Source organism: Phyllostomus hastatus, unplaced genomic scaffold, assembly GCF_019186645.2.
Source record: "Phyllostomus hastatus isolate PE091 unplaced genomic scaffold, TTU_PhHast_1.1 phas_scaffold_216, whole genome shotgun sequence".
Taxonomy (NCBI): domain Eukaryota; kingdom Metazoa; phylum Chordata; class Mammalia; order Chiroptera; family Phyllostomidae; genus Phyllostomus; species Phyllostomus hastatus.
Window position 1 is genome coordinate 3,867,984 of NW_025334018.1, and position 20,945 is coordinate 3,888,928.

At 49.9% G+C, this 20,945-nt stretch overlaps 1 protein-coding gene across 7 annotated transcripts in view; it reads left to right on the plus strand.

Annotated features, from left to right (window-relative positions):
• KCNN3 (potassium calcium-activated channel subfamily N member 3) overlaps positions 1-19,207 on the plus strand; it is a 145,902-nt gene extending 126,695 nt beyond the window's left edge. For 5 of the 7 annotated variants that reach the window (XM_045816524.1, XM_045816527.1, XM_045816528.1 and 2 more), the window contains exons 6-8: positions 5,485-5,612; positions 6,163-6,232; positions 10,885-19,207. In XM_045816524.1, the coding sequence (XP_045672480.1) occupies positions 5,485-5,612; positions 6,163-6,232; positions 10,885-11,181 (495 nt within the window). In that variant the 3' untranslated portion in view covers positions 11,182-19,207. The remainder of the gene's footprint in view (positions 1-5,484; positions 5,613-6,162; positions 6,233-10,884) is intronic. The other 2 variants (XR_006783144.1, XM_045816525.1) reach the window with 2 other exon arrangements.
• Positions 19,208-20,945: the final 1,738 nt, after the last annotated feature.

The following is a 20,945-nucleotide window of genomic DNA, read 5'->3' on the forward strand; positions in this document are numbered from 1 at the left end:
AATACTTCATCCAAGCACATCTCCCCGTGAAATCAATGAGCCAGACCAAAACCAAACCCATGTCCTTCCTAAATTAGTTCCTTCTCCTGACTTCCTGGTCAGCTAAAGACATCATTGGTGTGTTCCTCAGGCCTGGAAACTTAGCACCATCTGAACCCATGGGGGCACAAGTGGTTTATGGGCCTGATTCGACCTTGCCGAGGCTGCAGCCATCCTCAGACGTGGGGCTCCCCAGGCCCTCAGCCCCACCCAGTCTTGCCCCATCGCGGCTGCTTGCTGTCTCTTCTGCCCCTGCTGGGCCTCCTCCCCCCAGTCATCCTCCCCTTCGCCTCCCTGAGGACCTCCTTAGATCTAAGGCTTAGCTCTGAACGAATCAGCGCCCTGTTCAGAAACCTTCAGTAACCCCTCTGCACCCACTGGACAATGCTAGAGAAAACTTCTCTTTAATTATGAGCACATGTCAGAGTTTTATCACAATCCTGCTGGAAAAGCAGAAATTTTTGTCCAGCAGACCAACTCAAAGGCCTGCTCACGGCAGGACATTGTATAGGAAAAGACAGGCGCGTGGTTGCACCCGGTGCAGAAGGGCTGGCGAAGGGACGCTGGACTCAGGGCTGACGCTGGTCGGTCCCCAGAGTGGATTCCCAGAATAGGTCTGAATGTCTTTACAATTCACCAGATAATCGATGGAGCAGGTACTGGGAATGCTAATTCTCCTCAGAAGGGCATTGGAAATTCTGTTACTAATGAGGGCTTTGTACCACACAGGTTGGGACAGTCATCAGAGAAACTGAGCTTTTGAGCTGGGAGGACCCTTAGGGCTGCGCCTGCCGGCCCACTGAGGAGCGAGGGCGGCCGTGCCCGGCCAGCGAGGTCCTGGCCGGGGCAGCAGTTTGGTCTCAGGCCTGCGGGCAGCTCTCCGGCCGCCACCCAGCGGGTTCTCCAGAGCAGTCATTTCCCTGAAACTGCATGGGGTTAGGATCCCAAGCCTGCTGCAGAGAGGAGCCAGTTTAGCTCCGACCTCATTGAGATCGTGTAAATACCATTATAGAATCAGCCACCGTGCATTACCATGCTGCGGTGGGGAAAGAGCTTCAGACTCCAATTTTGGACCATGGAAATTCATCTCTTCTCTCTCCCTGCCCTAATTTCCCACTGATCACGGGGCTGGAGCCTCCCTTCAGGGCTGGCTACTGGGTGACGTGGGCAGAGAAGCCTGGGGAGGGAGTGGGGAAAGGATGGGACAGAAAGGGGAGAGGGTGTCAGAAGGGAGATGGAAGAGATGGCAGCTGCAGGGAGTTGGGCGGCGAGGGTGAGGTGGGGCGGGGCTGGCCGAGGGGAAGGCAGGCCAGCCTTGCTCCCCAGCTGTGTGTCCAACGGACACCTTCCGTCAGGAGTCTGCAGACAGATGGAGCTGGCTTTAGGTTCTCAGGTTGTGATGTCCACAAGCTCTCAGTTAACCTAAATGCAGGCTGTGGAAGTCCTTCAAGTCAAGTCACACTTAACCTGCAGTCTCACGTTCCCTCCCCACCCCCTTCTCCAGCCTCCCCGGGAACACCCTTTCCCCGGGCAGGACTCCTGGCAGGGCAGCGGGCGTACTGGCGATGTCTTCAGTGGGGCTCCTGCGACTATTCCCCAGGTCTCCCCGTGGCTTCTGGAGACATGGAGAGTCCAGCACGGGTGCCTGTGTCATCCTGTCCCGTGTTCCGCCTGCAGCTCTCAGTCCCTTCCCGGTACCCAGTGGCACGTCACCCTGGCAGAGGGGCCAGAGCAAGCCCTGACATGGGCGATGTGGCCACGAGCTCAAGGAGCAGGCTCGTGTGTTCTGTTTAATGTTTTCTCTCATTAGCAAGGAAGGAAGAGAAAGAGGCTGACGTTTATTTGGTGTGAGGGAGAATATTAATGAAGGTACTGTGTGTCGAAAACCACTGTGGCCAGACTGCTGTGTTTGAAGTGTATTCTCATTTAATCGACCCTACAATCCCATTTTACAGACCTGTAGCACTTGCATCATCTCCAGACACCTTCCTGCTGAAACTTTCTCTTGAAGTGTTTATTGCCTGATGCTGTGTTATAAACTGCGTGTGGTCTCCACAAGCTGGTACACTCCATGAGGGCTTGAACGTTACCGGTTTGTACATCCTGGTATCCTCACTGCCCGGAACAGTGTCTGCCCCATTGTAGGGGCTCGGGAAAAGTTTTCCTCATTCATTAGTAAGAAAATTGAGTCTCAGAGAGGTTTTGTAACAGGTCCAAGGAGGAGATAATAATTGCATCTACTTGTGAGGGTTTTCTGAGAGCTGATAAAACACCGTAAACACCAAGTGTTTTGCAGAGCCTGGCACACAGTAAGTGCTCAGTCAATGTCAGCTCTCACTATTATTTGCAAGACCGCATTTGGATGGCTCCCTTACTCAACCCCTTTCATCTTAGAGCCCCTCCTAAAGTACATAGGTCACTGAGCCCCGTCCCTGGCCTTCACCGGGATGAAAACATACATTTTTTTTGGTAGAGAACATATGGGGAGGAAACAATCCACTCTTGGGCTTATGGGCTTGGGGAACTGGACGGCCAGCTTCCACGCACAAAGGCCCTCTTCTAACCACCCCTGAACCCATCTGCTGGCCGCCAGCCTCGCTCAGGTTTGCCCCGTGCCCTGACCCACCCCACCCCCAGGACCGCCTTTAAACCCTGGTGGCCCCTCCCACCAGGAGAGCTCAGAGGGTCTCCAGGCTCCCATCCAGAGCTCAGCGAATCCCAGGGAAGGCACACAACCTCAGCTGCTCCCCATCCTAATGATGCTCATCAGCCAGGTGAACTGAAGGGACAGCCTGGTCACAGCAGTGGTTACTGTCACCCTGGGAAGGCACAGTGCTGTTAAAAGCCTGTTTCTTCTCCTCTAGCAGATATTGATCTGCTTAGCTTTGTGCCAGGCTGTTTGCTGGCAATTAATTTCAGCGTCAGCACCAAGGATCGTATTTAACATCACTTTCCCGAATACTCAGGGGTGTCCTGTTCACACCGATAAAGAGGATGTGGCTGCCTCTGTGAGCCACCCGGGCTGTGCTGGGGCCTCAGCAACTCGCCTCTGGGCTGACACTACGTACGGGACGTAGACGCCCTGTCCTATCATCAGGGAGTGGAGGCCAAGACGATGCAAAAGTTTCTAATGTCCTTTCCAATGCCTTGATCCTGGAAAACAGGAAATAATTTTGTTTATGTAGAGATGAAACCTAGCCAGGTCTTTCTTCAGACCTCACGAAAACCTTCTGCTCTTCTTGGACCTGGTTCTGTTTTGACCTTGCCGCTGGCTGGCTGTGTGAGTCTGGCCCTCACGTCCCGTCTCTGAAGCTATTTCCTTTTAAAGCAGGGTTTAGGCCAGATGATAGTAACCAATGTCAGTATGTTTACAGGTTGTAACTCTTTAGTCCATGTCGACTCAGTTTGTCATTTTGAACTTGACGGTCTCGGTCTGTGTCTCAGTTTCTTCATCTCTAAAATGGGGGTAATGTCAGCACCTGCCCGATGGGCTTGTGCAGACCACCTGAGTTCGCGCACGTGAGGTCCACAGGCCTGTGCCTGGCAACGCTAGCTGTTGGCCTCACCGTCGGCACCATTGTCACTGCCTCACTTGGGCTTCATGACAACCCTTGAAGTCGGGATTCGTTTCTCCCATCTTACAGATAATTAAGCATTTAGCCCTCAACTGCTTAATAACTGCTGGAGCAGGAACTCACTTGCAGGCTTTTCAATTGCAAATGCTTGTCCCACACCACACAGAGACAATTGTCAAAGGCCCATCAGCACCCACACTCCTTCCCCATCTGTCCGTCCTTCTGTCCGTCCGTCCGCAGAGGAGACCCGGAGCTGGGGCCCTGCTGGCCGCCTTAAATGCGGGGCGGGTTTTCCCTGCTGCTTCTCTGTGAGGCTTCCCTGGGAGGCTAAGCATCCGGGGGACTGAAGAGGTCACATGTCCAACTGCCTCCCCACAGACAGGGGTGCATGCTATGCAGAGAGAAGGGGTTCCCCTCTGTGTGGCTTGGCCGCCGTCCACTCCGGGCCCTGGGCAGAACCCCAGACCACCCCCTCCTCCACCTCCCCACTTCTCACCTGCACACTTACTATTTCTAGCTTATACTCACCGTTACCTGCTTCCTTTTGAGCAAGAAATTAATAGGGGTGGACAATTAAGTCCTTAAAACCATTTTCACAGTGGATTTTTACTGAACAAAAAAAGCAATATATTCATGTCACTTAGACGTTTCTGAGAAGACTTAGCTGTTCTTTTAAAAACATCACTTCTGCGCCAGTGAAAAATGTAATCCAACCTTAGTAATAAATTTTTAAAACATACACACACAAAAGTCATCAGTCTGCAAAACGATGTTTCCTAGGCCTCCCCACATGTCTCAGTGTTTTAATGACGTCCCATCTGTTGCTGTCAGTCTGAAGGAGCAGGCCTGTGCTCCCCAGTTTTATTAAAAATCCTTGCTGGCTAGTAACTTGATTTCTGCGAGGCTGGCCTACTTACTTCCAGGCCCCGGGCCTGTGGGCCTGTGCCAGTGTGTGTGGCTGACGGAAGTGGGGATGGTTAACCAAAAATCTGTTTAGCTTGTGCTTAATAAGAAATGTTTCCTTTTGCTCTTGTTACTAATTGCTGAAGATGTCTGTGTTTGGACTGAAACTTTGTCCCCAGCCATCTGGATGCCACTGATATGTCTCATCTCAGTCTCGGGCCGGGTGATATCAGCGGTTTCCATGCCAACAGATGACAGCGTCATATGTCGAGACGTGTGATTGCAGTGCACAGCGAAGGAGCCGGCCTTGGGCGAGAGGCAGCTCTGTTTTCACACCAGATATCTGCACTGATTCTCAGATACTGGTTTACATTATTCCCATTCAGTGCCATGCACAGTTCCATGTAAAACTGCAGTGTAAGTGTTTTTGGCCATTTGGGGAAAGAAACAACAGTCTCATTGACACCTATAGTTCCGTTTGGTGGAAAAGGCTTTTCCTCAAAGAGGGCTGGAAAGATCTCCAGCTGATAGGAAATCTGTTTACTCTCTGAGTGCGAGAAAGTGCTGTGTGCATGAAGTGGAAGTCTCAGGTAGAGCCGGAACTCTGCATGCGAGGGCAGCAGTGGTATATATTTATCTGTTCAAAGGGAGCCCGGGGCCCCCAGGTCTTGTTAACACAGCTTGTCTAAATATAGCACCAGCAGCAGCAGCAGTCGGGAGGCAGTCCTGAAATAATTAAAAAGGAACAGGAAACACCCCTGAACTTCAGGCTCCGGTGTACTGCGTCTAATACCGGATTAGTAGGAGATGAATTTTAATTATCCATTCTAAGAGTTCATGATTTGATTAAGGAATTAGATCACTGCAGAATTGTTTCCTGATAAAGTAGACTGTATCAGCAAACAGAAAAACATGTGAAACTGGGGAAACCAGTCTGAGAGCACCTGCTTCGCACACTTTCCCTTAGATCAAGAATGCTGCGGCCAATGTCCTGCGGGAGACGTGGCTCATCTATAAGCACACAAAGCTGCTCAAGAAGATCGACCACGCCAAGGTCAGGAAGCACCAGAGGAAGTTCCTGCAGGCCATCCACCAGTGAGTATTCGGGGAAGCTGGGCCCCAAAGAGGGGGGCTGGGACCCCACAGTGTCTCCTCGTACACTCCGAGGCACGGGAGAGATGCATCCTCTCCCACTCAGTGAGCACGGGGCACAGTGAACGGGACACGGGTTGGTCTGTCTGTCCACCTGGCGCGCCTGCCCCTGCCAGACCCTGGGCAGGCTGCTGGGGAAGAAGTGCAGGGATAAAGTAGAAGACGAAAACAGTTGCTCTGACCTGGAGGTTTTGGGGAAACCCTGAAAGGCCAAGAATACAGCGTCCGAGGAGGAGGGCACAGCTTAGAGACAGAGAAGCCGGAAAACGGCCCGGGAGGAAACCAGAGTGACGGGAGGCAAGCGTGCATGGAGACAAGAGCCTGCTCTCTGGGGGACCTGACAAGCCCTTGGTGCTGGTCAGGTGTCACCCATGTTCGAGGTCCCCACGCTGGGTTCCACAACCAAACGAACTGACGTGAATGGGGAGACTGCTTGTGGGACTGACCCTAATAGGCACTCGAAGACTGTGGCTGTTGCAACTCTCTCCCACAGACTGAGGAGTGTCAAGATGGAGCAGAGGAAGCTGAGTGACCAAGCCAACACCCTGGTGGACCTCTCCAAGGTGAGTGGCCAAGTCTGAGGACGTGCTGAAGAAGTCTCAGGTGCTGGCATGCTGCTCGGGCGTGCCTGTGAAGACGGGCCATGTCCAACCCGCACGGGGCAGGACGGGACAGCTAATAACAATTCCTCCTCAGTTAAAAAACTATCTAGGTTCAAGTTCTTAACATTTGCAGTCTACTCATGTGTCTTGTCTTTTAAAGTCTGGCATTTGTTTCTTAAATTCAATTGTTTGGGTTTGTCTTTGCATGGAATTAATTAGTTGCCCTCCCAAAGCATTTCAGCAGGCTGCGTTAGGATGAGCTCGAGTTTGCACAGAGCAAAGCACACTGGAGAGAACTGACTAGTGACGATGGCCATGATGCTGCTGAGGTCATACCTGGGAAAACCCCTCCACCTTGCTGTTATAATCAGACATTCATGCTCTTGCATCCTTCAGTCTTTATAACCCAGCTGTTACGGCCCCATATTGGGGGTGGGGTGCATTTCTTTACTTCTCAAGAGGCAAATAGCCCATGATGAATATAGAGATGCCAAAAATGAGAGTCCTCCTTTGAGGGCCCCGGGGTTGGATATCACACTCTCATTCTGCATTTCTGGCACTGAACTGCTGTAAATACTGTAAAGAAGCTTGTTCTTCTTTGCGAATCACTGAAGTGCGGGGACCTAAGGCTGCCCTGCTGGTGGAGCGGAGTGTAGGAGCCACTGAAGTGAGGCCTCCCACCCCAGCCCCTTCTCCTCATTGACTCCTGATAGAATTGTGTATCAAGTGTACAGCCCAGGGCCACGCAAGCAGAATATCTGGCAGATGCCAATTATCACAGTGGCACACGTTCGTTCCCTGGTAAGCAAGAGAAACTCCCTCAGGCAAATTAAACACCCTTTGAAAAGAGGGTGCAATCAGAGAAATTGCTGGTTGTTGGGCCACGTGCAGGCACGCTTTCAGGGAAGGGAGGAAGCCAGAGAAGGAGCCTCCTGATCCCCAGGGTGTGGGGACTCCCACCAGGGAATGCGTGGCTTGTGCGGGGGAGGAGGCGCGGGCCTGTGTGCCTTTGGAGGGGCTGCTGAGGTGGAGTGCGGGCTCCAGAGAGCCTGGAGGAGGGAGCCCCCGGAGTCTTGGGTGTGTCCCGTATCAGAAACCCACTGGGACTCAGTGTTAAAGTGGAGGCATTTGTTGTAAGGATACCAGGAAGTCTCCTTCCAGGCAGAACCTCACAGCAGGCTTCCCAGTCAGACTTCAGGAAGGAACTAACTAGACCCGGGCCTGAGGGAGCCCTCGCACCCAGGAAATACTCTCTCAACTCTCTCCTTCTGTTCAAGTGCCTGCTTCAGTCCTCTCTCTTTCTCTCACCCTCCCTTCACCTTGGACAGACTTCTGGGCCACCCCCCCCGACTCCCCGTCCCCACAGCGGGCCGCAGCAGCCCCCTGTCAGAGAGTAAGTGTTCTGGTGCCGGCCGCAGGCAGAAGCGATGGGCTGCCTGTTGCTCTTCACTCTGAATCTCAGAACAGGTGAGATGACGGGCCGCTTTGGATCGTGTGTCTACCCTTAGACCAATCGGCCATGGCCAGGAAGAGGGTCAGGTAGGGCTCACACCCTGTGAGATGCAGCAGCAGCCCAACAACATGCCTCAAGATATTTCTTCTACAAGGAGCAACGTTTCCTGCCTCACCTCTCAGCTGGCAGGAAGTTTTCCCGGGACGATCAGGCAAACCAGACTTTCAAGCCTGCGTCTCTTCAGTGCCGCCCGCAGGCTTTCACAGAGGTGGGGCTCAGCGCAGGTCGGGCCGGGTGAGGCAAAAACCGCAGGGAGCAGGGAAAAGGCTCGTGTGAATGGGGTGGGGGAAGCGAACATCAGTAATCTGGGAGCCAGCTCCCTGGAAAGCAAGGGTGAGGAGGGGAGAGGGTTAACGCCAGGCTGCAGGGCAGTGCGCTGTGAGACCGGGCTAGGAGATGAAGCCCCGTCCATCTGTCCATCCAGGCTTTGTCTCTTCCTCCCAGGGGCCTCACCCAAGGCTCTGGCAGCAGCTTAGCATGCTTCCCATTGATCCACAGTCCCCTGGCCTCCTGTCACCAAGCAACGGAACTGGGGAGCCGATAGTGCCATGTTCTCTCTCTCTCTGTGCTCCATCCTCCCAGCTCCCCACCTTCCCAGCCCTGCCCTTTGGTCCCCTCTCAATGAAGAAAACATCACGTGGCCTCGAAGTGCTCGTTGCTATATTGAATGCATGGTGGCAGGGCTGGGAGGGCTTGGGCTCCTTATCTGCTACCTTCAGTTCCCGCAACTGAAAGGAAAGAACAATTCCTAACATCTGAGGCTTAAGTGAGCCAGTGAGATGCTATGTGTGAAAATGCGCTGTAACCCACAAAGGGTTTGCAAATGATAGTTCTGATTACGAATATAAGTGAGGAAACCAAGATCACAAGGAACAAAATGACTGTCCCAAGGTCAAGCAGTTGGCTGGCGTCAGCACTGGGGCCTGAGACCCAGCCCCGCCCCTCAGTCTGGTGCTCCTCAGGGTGCCGCTGTGTCAGGTGTACTGGTGGTTTTGTGTATTCTAGGAAGAACTGGGCCCCTTGAGGAGGTTCTTGAATGTTATCGAAGGAAGCACTCTCGCTTCCAGAGCCACCCTCTCCTCTAAAGGGGTCCATACGGGTGTCCTGCTCCCCCGAGGGCAGTCCTGCCTTCAGTCCACTCTGCGGTGGCTGCTTTTGGGCCCGAGGCAGTTTCTTGTGGGCCAAGTCTCAGCCGGGAAGGCGTTGCCCCATCTTCAATCCCGCTTCCCCATCTTCTCTCTGGTTTCTCATATTTGGCGCCTTCCTTTTCTCCTCGTCTTCCTCTCTCACCTCATTCCCTACTCCCTGGGCCCCTGAGGGCACCAGTGCTTCCCATCCTCCAGAATAATTTGAAACTTCAGATGAAATAGGATCAGAGTATCACTGGCAGATGACCAGAAACCGCAAGAGCCTGGGGGGCCGGGCGGGGCACAAAGCAGTGGCAACCTGGCCCTCTGCCACTGCAGCCAGAGGAGCACCCGGGAGTGTGGGGATGCCCGTGAACCTTGCTCCCAAGTCTGGTATCGCGTGTTACTTTCAGGGGGAGATGTGGCTGTCACATAGAGGAGGGCTCTACACACCAACCCGGGAAGCCAAGTTATAATCAGAAAGTTGCCAGATAAAAGCGGAGTCAGAGCTCGACCGAGTGCGTCGCAGACTGCGGGGTGGTCCTAGCTGGAACTGCAGGGGTTTGGTTCCGTTAAAGGAATTGAAATGGGGGAATATTTATGGGAGGGGTGGGTGGTACTTCGGCCTGGTGGGATGTGAAGGGTGAGGCAGAGGGTGACACCCAGGTCTCTGGTTGGGACACCTTGACGGACGGCCCCCCCTCACGGAGACGGAGCTCCGGCAAAGGGCAGGTTTGGGGAGGAGCATGGAACCCTTGGCGTGAGCTCCCTTTGTTTAGCTCTTCTCTGACCTGGTTTTAGGACTCAACTCTTAAAGTCGTTTATTTTATTACTTTTAAATTTTGTTTTATTTTTGGTTCCCTGGGGCACCCCAGCCTTGCTCTCCTGCCCACATGACCTCTCTCCCACCCGCTCACAGATGCTCGCTGAGCACCTGCTCTCCTTCACACACAGGTCTTGGTGGGAAACGCTGAGAAACCTCCTGGGTGTATGGAAATAATTGGGGTGCAAAGGGTCTCTCCCCATCAGTGACACTGCTGCCTTGCTACAGGGTGGCGGGGGCGGTGATATTTTACTTGAGCCAGTACTCCATTCATTCACTGGCTCCTCCAACAACTTTCAGTGACAACTGTGTGCACCAGACCCCCTGCCTTATACATATTTGTCTATCAAAATCGTTAGTGGACCAGACACTGTGCACCAGACACTGTTGGTTCCCTGGGACACACCAGTGGGCCCAGCAGGCAAACGTCCCTGCCTGGAGGACAGCAGCAATAACCCAAAGAAACAGCGAATCCATTCACGCACCAGAAGGTGGTGTGGAAGACAGAGAGAGTTGCACAGTGTCAGTGGGACCAGTAGTGGGGTGGGACAAGGTGTGGCACTGAGCAGCGTGTCAGGGAGGTGTCACTGAAAAGGTGATTTTTAAGGGGTGCCTATTAGGGTAAGGCTGTCAGACGTGGGATGTGGCAGGAGAAACCAAGGTTCAGAGAGGTTAAGGGGCCTAAGGGAGGGCACACCATTAGTGAAGTGCAGACTTGGCCTTGAACCCTGGCCTACCAGCTGTAAGTCCGTTGCCCTATCCACTTCCCACCACAGTGCCTGTCTTTCATCAGCAGCACCAGTACCGTATGAGCTGAGAGGTTGGGTACAATGAGAACATGAGAACAGTTTAGAGACTCACTCCATTTAAGAAAAAAAGTGCTGCTTCTTTTCCATGTTACACATTCTCTAATATTTTGTTATAATTAATATGCATGACTTTTGTAATGAGGGGGGAAAAAACCATTTTTCCCCTTGAGCCTCCGTGTCTCCAGGAAAGTAAGCTGCTGCCTCCTCCTTGGCCGCATGAGGCATGGCTGGCGTGGAAGTCACTCCTGTTGTAATCTGGAGGAGTTTTTCACTTTCCCCATTGCAAATTTCCCTGTGATGACCTGTCATCTCCTGTCTGGCCTCTCTGCCTCTCTGTACAGATGCAGAATGTCATGTATGACTTAATCACAGAGCTCAATGATCGGAGCGAAGACCTGGAGAAGCAGATTGGGAGCCTGGAGTCCAAGCTGGAGCATCTCACCACCAGCTTCAACTCCCTGCCCTTGCTCATCGCGGACACACTGCGCCAACAGCAGCAGCAGCTGCTGTCTGCCATCATCGAGGCCCGGGGTGTCAGCGTGGCGGTGGGCACCACTCACACCCCGCTCTCCGACAGCCCGATCGGGGTCAGCTCCACCTCCTTCCCGACCCCATACACAAGTTCGAGCAGTTGCTAAATAAACCTCCCCATTCCAGAAGCATTACCCATAGGTCTTAAGATGCAAATCAACTCTCTCCTGGTCACTTTGCCATCAAGGAACACTGAGACCAGGGGATGTAAGGAAGAGAGACCAAGCTCATTAACTAACTCGTGTTCATTCGGCGTGCTTGGTTTGATATGCCTTGAAACCAGAAATCTAATCTCTGTTTAGGTGCCTCTACTTGGGAGCAGGAAGCTGAGATGACAGGAAGCAACGCCTCTGGCAGGGCCCTTGCTGCAGTTGGTGGAGAACAGAAATCCACGCTCAATCTCAGGTGTTCACACGGGGGCGGGGGTCAGATGCACTGACGCGGCCAACAGTGAACTGCCCGGAAGAGGGGCCCGCTGTGGGAGGGGCACGTCCGGCGTGGGGAGTGGGCTCCTCGCCACTGGGGTCCTCCAGCACACCTCTCTCTTTTTCTTTTGTCTGAGGAAACTGCTGGATGACAAAAGGAAAAGAGAGCTGCCCACATGTTGCCCAAACAGGCATTCTTCCCTTCCATATCTTATACAATCGTAAATCTCAATTTAGACAGAAAAATAAAAAGCCAGATTTTCCATCCAATATCAATACCCACATAAACCTGTGTGTTTGCGAGTGTGTGCGCACACACATCCCACAGTCAACCCAGGTCTACTCTTGTTTGAACTTGACCCAAATGAAAAGGGACCTGGCACCTTACCTTGCACACAGTAGGACTGGTTTGGGTCAAGGCACTCCCTAAATGTGTGCTGAGTTGGTTTGAATCCGAATGTGGGAGCTTTCAGTGCAGGTCGTGTGCTGGTGCTGGCCACATTCTGAGCTCCACGGAAGGCGGGTTCTTCAGACACAATGCAGGCCGCTCCGTCCTGGGCGTGCGCTGTGTTTGCTTGGTTTGGGATGATGCTGAGCTAAGACTGTTGGCATTCTGGACGGATAAGCGGCCTTCTAAAAACAGCAGCTTTGCAGAGCTTTCTTCTTATAGCTCAACAAGCTATATTCCTGTGGAGCACACAGCCAGGTGTGTGCGTGTGAGGGACGGGGACAGGACCTGTGCATGCGTGTGCCTGCCACGCACTGACAAGTGCAGCCCAGTGACACCTGAGCGCTGTCTGGGGGTTTGCTCAGCTAGGTTTACCCAGTGACAGGTTTCCAGATCCAGATGTTAGGGGTGCAGGGGGTCGGTGCCTCATGTGGTCCCTTCCACCTGACTTGAAATCACCTCAGAGTGAGAGGCTCTGAGAATTAAGGGAGCCCGTAGGGACCTGTGGGTCAGGCAGGTTGACCCAGATGCATGGATTTGTCAGTGGCCTGTCCCTGCTGTGCCGTGTTAACCTTGCGGCAAACTCTAATGTCTCTCAAACTCCGAGAGACTTCAGAAGCATTAAGACCCAGTGTAGGGACAGGCCTTGCGAGGAGGGGCCTGTGGAAGCAAAGGAGTTGCATTGCTCCCGAACCTGCCCACACATCATGCGTGCGGTGTGAAAGCCAGCGTGTCATTCGTTGCTTTTTCATTCCAAGGTCTTTGACTTCTGTTTGTGGGGAGTTACTTGGACTGCATGGAATATTTTATCTGTTTGTGGCAAAACAAGACTGCTGTGTGTGTGCAGTTCCCTGCCGGGTTTCACTTTGCGCAGGGATGCCGTCGCCATTCTGAAGGCCGTGTCCGGCTGTGCAGCCTGTCCGGCAGGCTGGGCCTGGTCTTCAAAGAACAGGGAATCAGGCAAAGGTAGATGACCCCAGGACTAAGGCCACTCTTTCAAGAAGATCGGGGCTCTCACTAAACTTCTTTTATCTATTTTTATTGCTGTTGCTGTTCCTTTAATGGTCTCATGTTTATTTTGATAACCCCTTTGGACATTTTCATTGGTTGTTTTGCCTACCACAGATGCCACACTTGCTGTTAGCTTTTTATTTTTTTTACTTGTTCTTTTAACTATTGACTACCTGAAAGATCCCTCTCTTTTATGTCCCAAGAATGGTGCCCCTGTTTTCAGTGACAGCTCAGCTGATCAGATCAGTAGATGTGTAAACAGATGAAATAACCATGCAGTTTCTTTGTGGCATGTGTTTCATTTCACAAGGTGAAGGCCACTGACAGGTCAGGCTGGGAGTGCTGGTTCTGGTTGTTTAAGCTACAGGGGCTGTAGCTTAAATGTCAGTTTCCCTTCGCGCTTTCCAGTCGGCTGCGCATGCACACACACACGGCGATTCAGTCCGCATTTCCCATGAGTTCCATGCAAGATCCCACTGCCACTCCCCTCCCCAAAAGTGTGCGCAGACTGTCACTGACCCACCCCAATCTGGGGATGATGCTTTGATCCATCATGAATGCCGTACACTTAGTTAACCCCCAAAGACCGAGCTAGCAACACTAGTAAAGGGCGTGGCTGGATTCATTTCCAGTACTGGTAGCCACTGGCATCCTAGAAACACACGGGCATTTAGGGCATGACTTGACCTATTGGTAGTGCAATAGCTATGTATTGTTGGCAAAAGAATACTTACTGTTTCCCCAAAATGTGGTCGAGTTTGCATGTTGATCCTGCAGTGGTAAATGGAAGAAGGCTGCTTCTCTGCACTAGTAATTCAGCTTTATGCGGGAAGCCACTCACTCTCCTGCAAGTACAATCAACCCTTGGCGACTTAACTATCGATTATCCAGGGCATAGCTCACCCAGGTGTTCCTCCCACAGCCAGTCTTTTGGCTGATTCCACTGTGCTTCAGCATCGCAGTCAGATGGGAAGAGGGGCCAGGTGGATCTCATACCATGCCTTCTTGTTCCTTATTTCCAAGTTTGATGGTGGAGGAGGTTTCATTACCTACTGAAGAATTGGCTATGTGTAAAAACTGTGCATTACAATAACCTCACTCCAGTACTGAACCAGTTGAGTTCTGCCCACTCCTGGAAAGCTGACCCAGTGTCAGGGCCCCTACTATGACCTTTCTGATAACTTAGTTACAGGTCAAAGTACCCTAATGTCCCCTAAAATATCAAGATACTTGAATTAAAAATACAGGGCCACCCCTCATCGCTTAAGCCATATTATAGCTCCACGTACTGTAAAGTCAGGGATGTACTGTGATACTTTAAGACCACTAATCTCAGTGGAATTTCAGGACATAGCATCAGTTGGTAAATCATACCAGACTAGGGGCTCACTCCTCCTTAGATTGAAGTCCAAATAAAAGTCACCTTTGGCTGATCATATATTGATATGACCATCATGAATAAATTGTCACAAAGTATCTACAAACTGCTCTTGCCATCCTTATAATATAACTTCATGAATTCACGTCTCCAGAAATGCTTAATACAATCCAAAAGAGCAAGAGGGGTGAGGCCCTGAGTCATCACTACCTAGTGGCATCAGCAGGCACCAGTGGTGCAGTCTTGTAACTGGAGGTGCAGAGAGTGCGTGTGCAAGCCAGTGCTAAAGTGCTGAGCAGGTGCCAGCTACTGTTGTTCATGTAAGGGTGAGAAGGGACAGCATGGGAGAAGTAATGACTTCATATACTCGAGGACTTCCCCTTAGATTTGCAGTAATTTCCTTGTAAATGATGGAAAAGAAGAAAACTAGAGAGTCAGAATCATAATAAATAACATCCTAACATCGCATCCACATCTTTGGCTGATACATATTACCACCTCATACCTCCATTTATTTGTACTTAAAAAGAAGATAATAGTGAATATTCTTAAGTACAAAATATTCGATAGATTTTAAAAAGTGGAATCGCTGTTGTCATCAGCAGCAAACTGGACTGACGCTATCTTGTCCACACTTTGATGTTATGTCTGAAGGCAATCAGTAGTTACCAAAAAGTAATTATTATATATCAACTAGGTAATGAGATGAACAGGGAGAAGTATGGGAGGAGCACACAGCTCCAGGACCTCTCCCCTCTTCAGAGTGTACCTTGACAAACAGTGCACCCCAAATTAAGAATCAGTGTTTCAACCCAGATCAGGGGTGTTACTCCATCACAGCACCACAACTGGGACACCGTGAAAGCATTGCACTACCAGTAGGTTACTACTCTTTTTAAGTTACTGCTTTCAAATCCTAAAACACATCCCTAGTTCTATACGGTCATTCTACTTCCCTGGAAGTGGCTGACCAGCAGATTAGGGACCCGTTAGCGGTCATTCTGCTGTCCCTATGGACTCCGCAGTGTTCGGTTCCCATACTGTAGCTATTGGGTGGTCTCCTAGTAGGCACAGAGCAGCCCCTCCCCTCACCCTGCAGCTCGATGATGCCCTAGACAACGCCCCTTCCTTCTCTACTGCAGCCAAAGTAATCATTACAACAGTGGGATTATTGATACTGCTGAGAAAGGCGTGTCCCGGGGATAGCAATATGAACTGTCTGCCTCTGGTATAGAATATATTAGTAGGTGAGTGCTCTTCATCCTGAAAGCTTATGCCAGGTTGCATGAATAGAAACATTAAACTCCTGTGGACAAGTAATATGTAGATTTTTACTGAAATAGACTGAAGCTTATTAAAACGTATTCAGTGCAATGGTAGATAAATATATACAGACTAGAGAAAAAATAACTGTGATCTTTTTTTTTTTACACCATTACTGGAAGCACCCAAACATGAACTGGAGTTCCCTCTGAACAAAACCATTATCAAATCTTCAACGTATGACCTCTAATCTAGGTGCCAAGCGCTCTGCGACACTTATTTACTTACACACCCAAGAAATGCATTGTGGAAGCTGTAATCTTGGACCTGAACCATGAAACAAACAAAAGGGACGTTGTGACCAACCGAGCTGATGGAGCAAAAGCACAAATTCAACATCAACCTGAAGTTAGGATCCCAAAGAGATGCTGACTTTATAGCAAAAAAAAAAAAATCAACGACAAATCAAATACGAGCCCAATTAGAACAGCTGACATCCAGATCCACGGAAGAAGGACAGGGAATAAATGACATTCTCTAGCTGTGTCACATTATTTCGGTTTTTGAATCTCAATCAGGACCAGTTCACCTTCACGGACACCGTTGGCAATGGCCCAGCAGCTTGGTCTTGGCCCCCGACTCCCTCTCTGCACTGGGCAAGCGCGAACAACGGAAGGGAATGCCGGGGTGTTGACGGAGGAAACGTTTTCATGGCAAACTCAGAAACTGAAGTGTTTATATTCAGAACCAGATGAGCTTCAACATGAATTTGCATCTTGCCTCTGTACCGCTTGCTATTTTTTAATGATAGGAGAAAGCATATCAGTTTATTTTAAATATGAAATATATTGCTATATTACAAAATATATTGTAACTTTCAATTAACGTTTTGTATCAAACTGGTCTTTGGCGGGCCAAGCGTGCGCCTGCTCCCCCAACGACTGTTTCTGAGTACACATCACCGCTAGGGGCGCCCGACCCCAGAACAGGGTTCTCATCCTGCAGAACTGCCATATCCTAACTCCCCGAGACCTGGCTATTAGAGACAAAAGAACATTATTCCGAGCTTAGAAGGATATTTCTACCCTAAATTCTATCAAGCCATTCCAGAAGGGAGTTTTAAAAGCCATCACTCCTGTAGTAGCCGTGCAAAGCCAGTGTAATCAAAGTGCAGGCTCCTTCTATGTGAAGCCAAGGCCCTCATTGCATGAATTACATGTCTCGAACTCAGCCGACCGGTTTTTCCTTTGGCAGTGTCAGGTTTGGGCATGAGGAAGAGTCTTGTTCTCCGGTGACACGAAAGGCTCACAATTCTAGGCATCATCACAGATTTTCTCTGTGTCAGAGTAGACGCTGCACTGGCATTCCATGGCACTGGGCCCTGCGGGAGCCCCTGAGCGCGTGCGCTTTTCAGAATGGCTGCACCGCGGAGGGAGCGAGGGTTGCGCTGTTCGCCCACAGCGTGGAGCATGGCTCCTGAGGGAATGAAAGAGAGGGCAGGACAGCACAGCAAGATCCAGCAAGGGCTTCCTCTTCTACTAGTTTACTCTAGCTACGAGGGAAGAAAGAGCTCAATCTAGATGTTTTCCTTTATTGGCAAAATTGGGGGGAAATTCTCTACTTAAGCAACTATGAAGTTCATTGCCCTTCTTCTCTGGTCAGTCGAGACACACAGAATTTCTCACTTCCTTCCTTTGAGTGACGGAGGGGCTAGATGAAAACCAGATGTGGAGGTTATGGAGCAAATATTTCCTAGAAGCTTTGGGCCTCCTCCCGAGGAGGGCCCTCACTCATTGTCATCATTTTGGGGTAACGGTACACAGGTGCAAACCACGCAGCATCAGAGTAGAGTTAACTGAGTGTGGAGTGTGCTTATCTCTTCCTTTCACAAACCCTGAAAACACACAGGTGTACTGACAGTGCAAAACAACAGGTTTTCTCCTGGGGAAAAGGCTGGAATCCTCTTAAACTTCCATCTATTTGAGCCAAAATGTAGACAAGGCTTGGGCCTCGATGATATTAGTTATTCATGTCATCCAAAGGACAAATATCGAAGTGCCCAGCTTCAACCTGCACATGCAGCTGAGACCTGCCTTGCATGCACATGGCCCAGACTCACTCTGACTGAACCACATTCTCTTGGGGTCTGCACTGCTTCTCAGCTGCACGTAGGCTGAGCTCTACCAAAGCCATGAGAACTCCAGGGCACCTGCTTCTAGCAGGGTTCTCGCTCCCTGGGCAATGGAAATTAGTTTATTCTCAGTTTTATAACTGATTGATGAATGTACTGGTGGTGATTTATTTGTCTCTTTATATTTTTCTGCTACTAAATAGAACTGAACTGTCCTTTTTGCTTTTCCTTCAAGTGCTTCTTGGACTAAAGTTCTTACGTTTCTAGAAAGGGAATGTATTCTAATTTTCCCCTCAAGGTTATTATTCAGTCTAGGTCGAGGAAACCAATGGACATTCCTGACTTCAGGAAAGCAGACCTCTTGCCAATGATTCAGGTGTGCGGCTGCACGCTGACCATTAGTACTCGAGGACTGGCCCATGGGCCAGCCGCATCCTTACCACCTGGCTCTGCTTGTTAGAAATGCAGAGCCTCCGGCTGCACGCCAGACCGACATAGTCGAGTGCAGCACTTTAACAGGGTCTCCGGTGGTCTGTGCCCACACTAAATACTGAGAAGCACTAGCTTTCCCACACAGCAATGGCATTCAACCTCCTCAGTAATCAGAAAATTCAACCATTTCTTCCTTTTGCAGAATTATTTGATGAAGCAAATTGTCCTGTGTGGTCATAAGGATAAAAACAAACACACCTTAAAATTCTACTTGAGGTCATATAGCTTGGGTGGCGTGCAAAAAGAGAGTGTCTTTCTCCAGTCTGATTTTATAAAGCTCGGTTCATAGCTTTGAGCCACCTCAAAGCCCCCGGTTAGGGTTTTCATTGTGGCCAGTGCTGGCAAGGCCATCAGAGTGTGAGGTGGCCCCTCGGGGCAGGTGCCCGGGAAGGTCTGCTCAGCCCAGTGCAGAATCGGGCCGCTTCTTTGGGAAACCTGCCTCCCAGCAGCAGGAACTCGCCTCCCTAGAGGAAACTAGCAAGGGGAGTTAGTCTAACCACCCAGAAACATTCCTGATCTCCTCTTAAACCAATTCCCTCATTCATTACAGCAACCAGAGACACTCCAAGGTGAGCAAGGAAGGATAGGAACTGTGATATTAGCACCAAAATTGATATGTACCCAGAAACAGTATGTTCTAAATTAATGGCTTTAACCTGTTCATTGTAAAAAGTGCCTTGGACTTCAATCTAAAGAGGTCAGTATAAATATATGTGTGTGTGTGACGTATGTAGGCAAATATTTACATATGTATACATACATAGGTGCACACACATATACCCGCACATTCATATATAATATATACATACATATATAGACGCTTCATAATATATTGCTATTTGCAGCTCCATTTCTTTTGTCTGGTCCTATGTTTATTTGTTCAGTGAGATCTTTACATAGAGAGGTTCTATTCAGGACATCGATGTATTTTTTTTGTTTGTTTTTTACTTTTTATTAAAAAGGTAAAGGATAATTAAAAAAAAAAGTCAAGCGCCTGAAGGTTTTTTTTTAAAAGATTTTATTTGTTTATTTTTAGAGAGGAGGGAAGGGAGGGAGAAAGAGAGGGAGAGAAACATCAATCGGTTGCCTCTCACACGTGCCCCAACCAGGCACTGGGCCCCCGCAACCCAGGCATGTGTCCTGACCGAGAATCGAACTGGCGACCTTTCAGTCTGCAGGACGACGCTGAACCCACTGAGCCACATGGGTCAGGGCATGCCTGAAGGCTTTGAATGGAGCTGTGGTAAACTTTCTCAGGTCACAAAAGAGGAAATTGTTTTTCCTTTGGGAAACATTTTTCTGTTTCAGCAACTTTGTTTTCCCTTGGCGGGAGTGCATAAACAAGAGTGGTTAAAGTGATTTGGTAATTTCATTATAATCCATTTTTGTGGTCCTCATAATGAATGCAACAGGAGAGATTTTGTTCAATTGAGTGGCCACGTCTTTTCATGCATCAGCATCAGAAGGGCTTTGCCCTTACATGCTGTGTGTGGTTTTGTCAACACGAGGGAGACTAAAGTCACGAGAGCAGGGATTGGACCAGCTCTCCGTATAGCTTCTCTCCAGCAGCGCACACAGAAAGACAAGCGGAAGTTCCTTCCTTTTGGCAGGGGCACCCCAGTGAACTTTCCAGGGCTCCTGCACCCTGCCTTTCTACGGTCACACAATGCCCTGTATCAGTCAGGCTCTGTGTTAGCCGAAGGTCTTCTCTTTCTATGGTATGACAGCTCGCAAGGGACCATCCTCTCTGGTTAGAAGCCCCCCAGAACTCCAGGGGCGTCACCAGGTTTTCATTGCCCTGCTCATGAGTGCAAGGAGGCAATTTTTCTTTTAAGCCAACTAAATCTTTCTAGCTCCCTGCCCAAGTGGCGACCACACCCGCTCCCACTGTCAATCAGAAGAGACACTTCAACATGTGGGAGGGGACTAGAAAGACAACAGGTCTCTCTAGCTGTCTCCACAGCTGCAGCCACACTCTGGGCCAGGGGAAGGGAAATCAAGCCCCCTCCCCACAAATAAAGCCCCACACCCTCACTTTTCCCAAGAATTTTTCTGTAGCTCTAAGCCAAAATAATAATGATAATAATAATAATGATGATGATGATGCAATTTAGGTGCCTTTAGAAATAATATCTAATATTTGGGATTTTTTCTAAGTTAGTAGACCCAAAAATATTTTCAAAAATACATGTAGCTACATTTCTGCTGCTATTCATTCCTTAAAGCCCTCTTCCAAAAATTCCTTATGATGGATACATTTACCAACTCAGTGATTACTAAATAATAATACTTCGTACTTATAAATAATACTTTGCATCCAAGGACTTCAACTATCAAAAAGTTAGTTGTCACCCTGTAAGGTGGACGACAACATTATTCCAGTTATTCAAATGGGAGAATTGAAATGGAGGAAACTGAGCAGAAAATTCAATCTATGTTCTCAACACATTTTGGGAGTGAACAGAAACTTGGTGGCTCAAGTCCTATTGCTGGCCACCTTTGGGTGAGTCAGAACAAGGCTGTGTGTTGCCCCGGGGGGTCAAGACCCAGGCCTGGGGTGTCTGGAGTGTGGGTGGCGGGCGGGGTGGGAAGCTGCATCTTCTCTGTGCAAAGGGCGGGAGGACGCCCTCGAGGGCGGCCGAGTCCTTTGAACTGCAGTGGAGAGAAAGGGCACTTAAAACGTGTTCTAGCAAATGCTGATGCAATGTGATGGCGTTAAATAA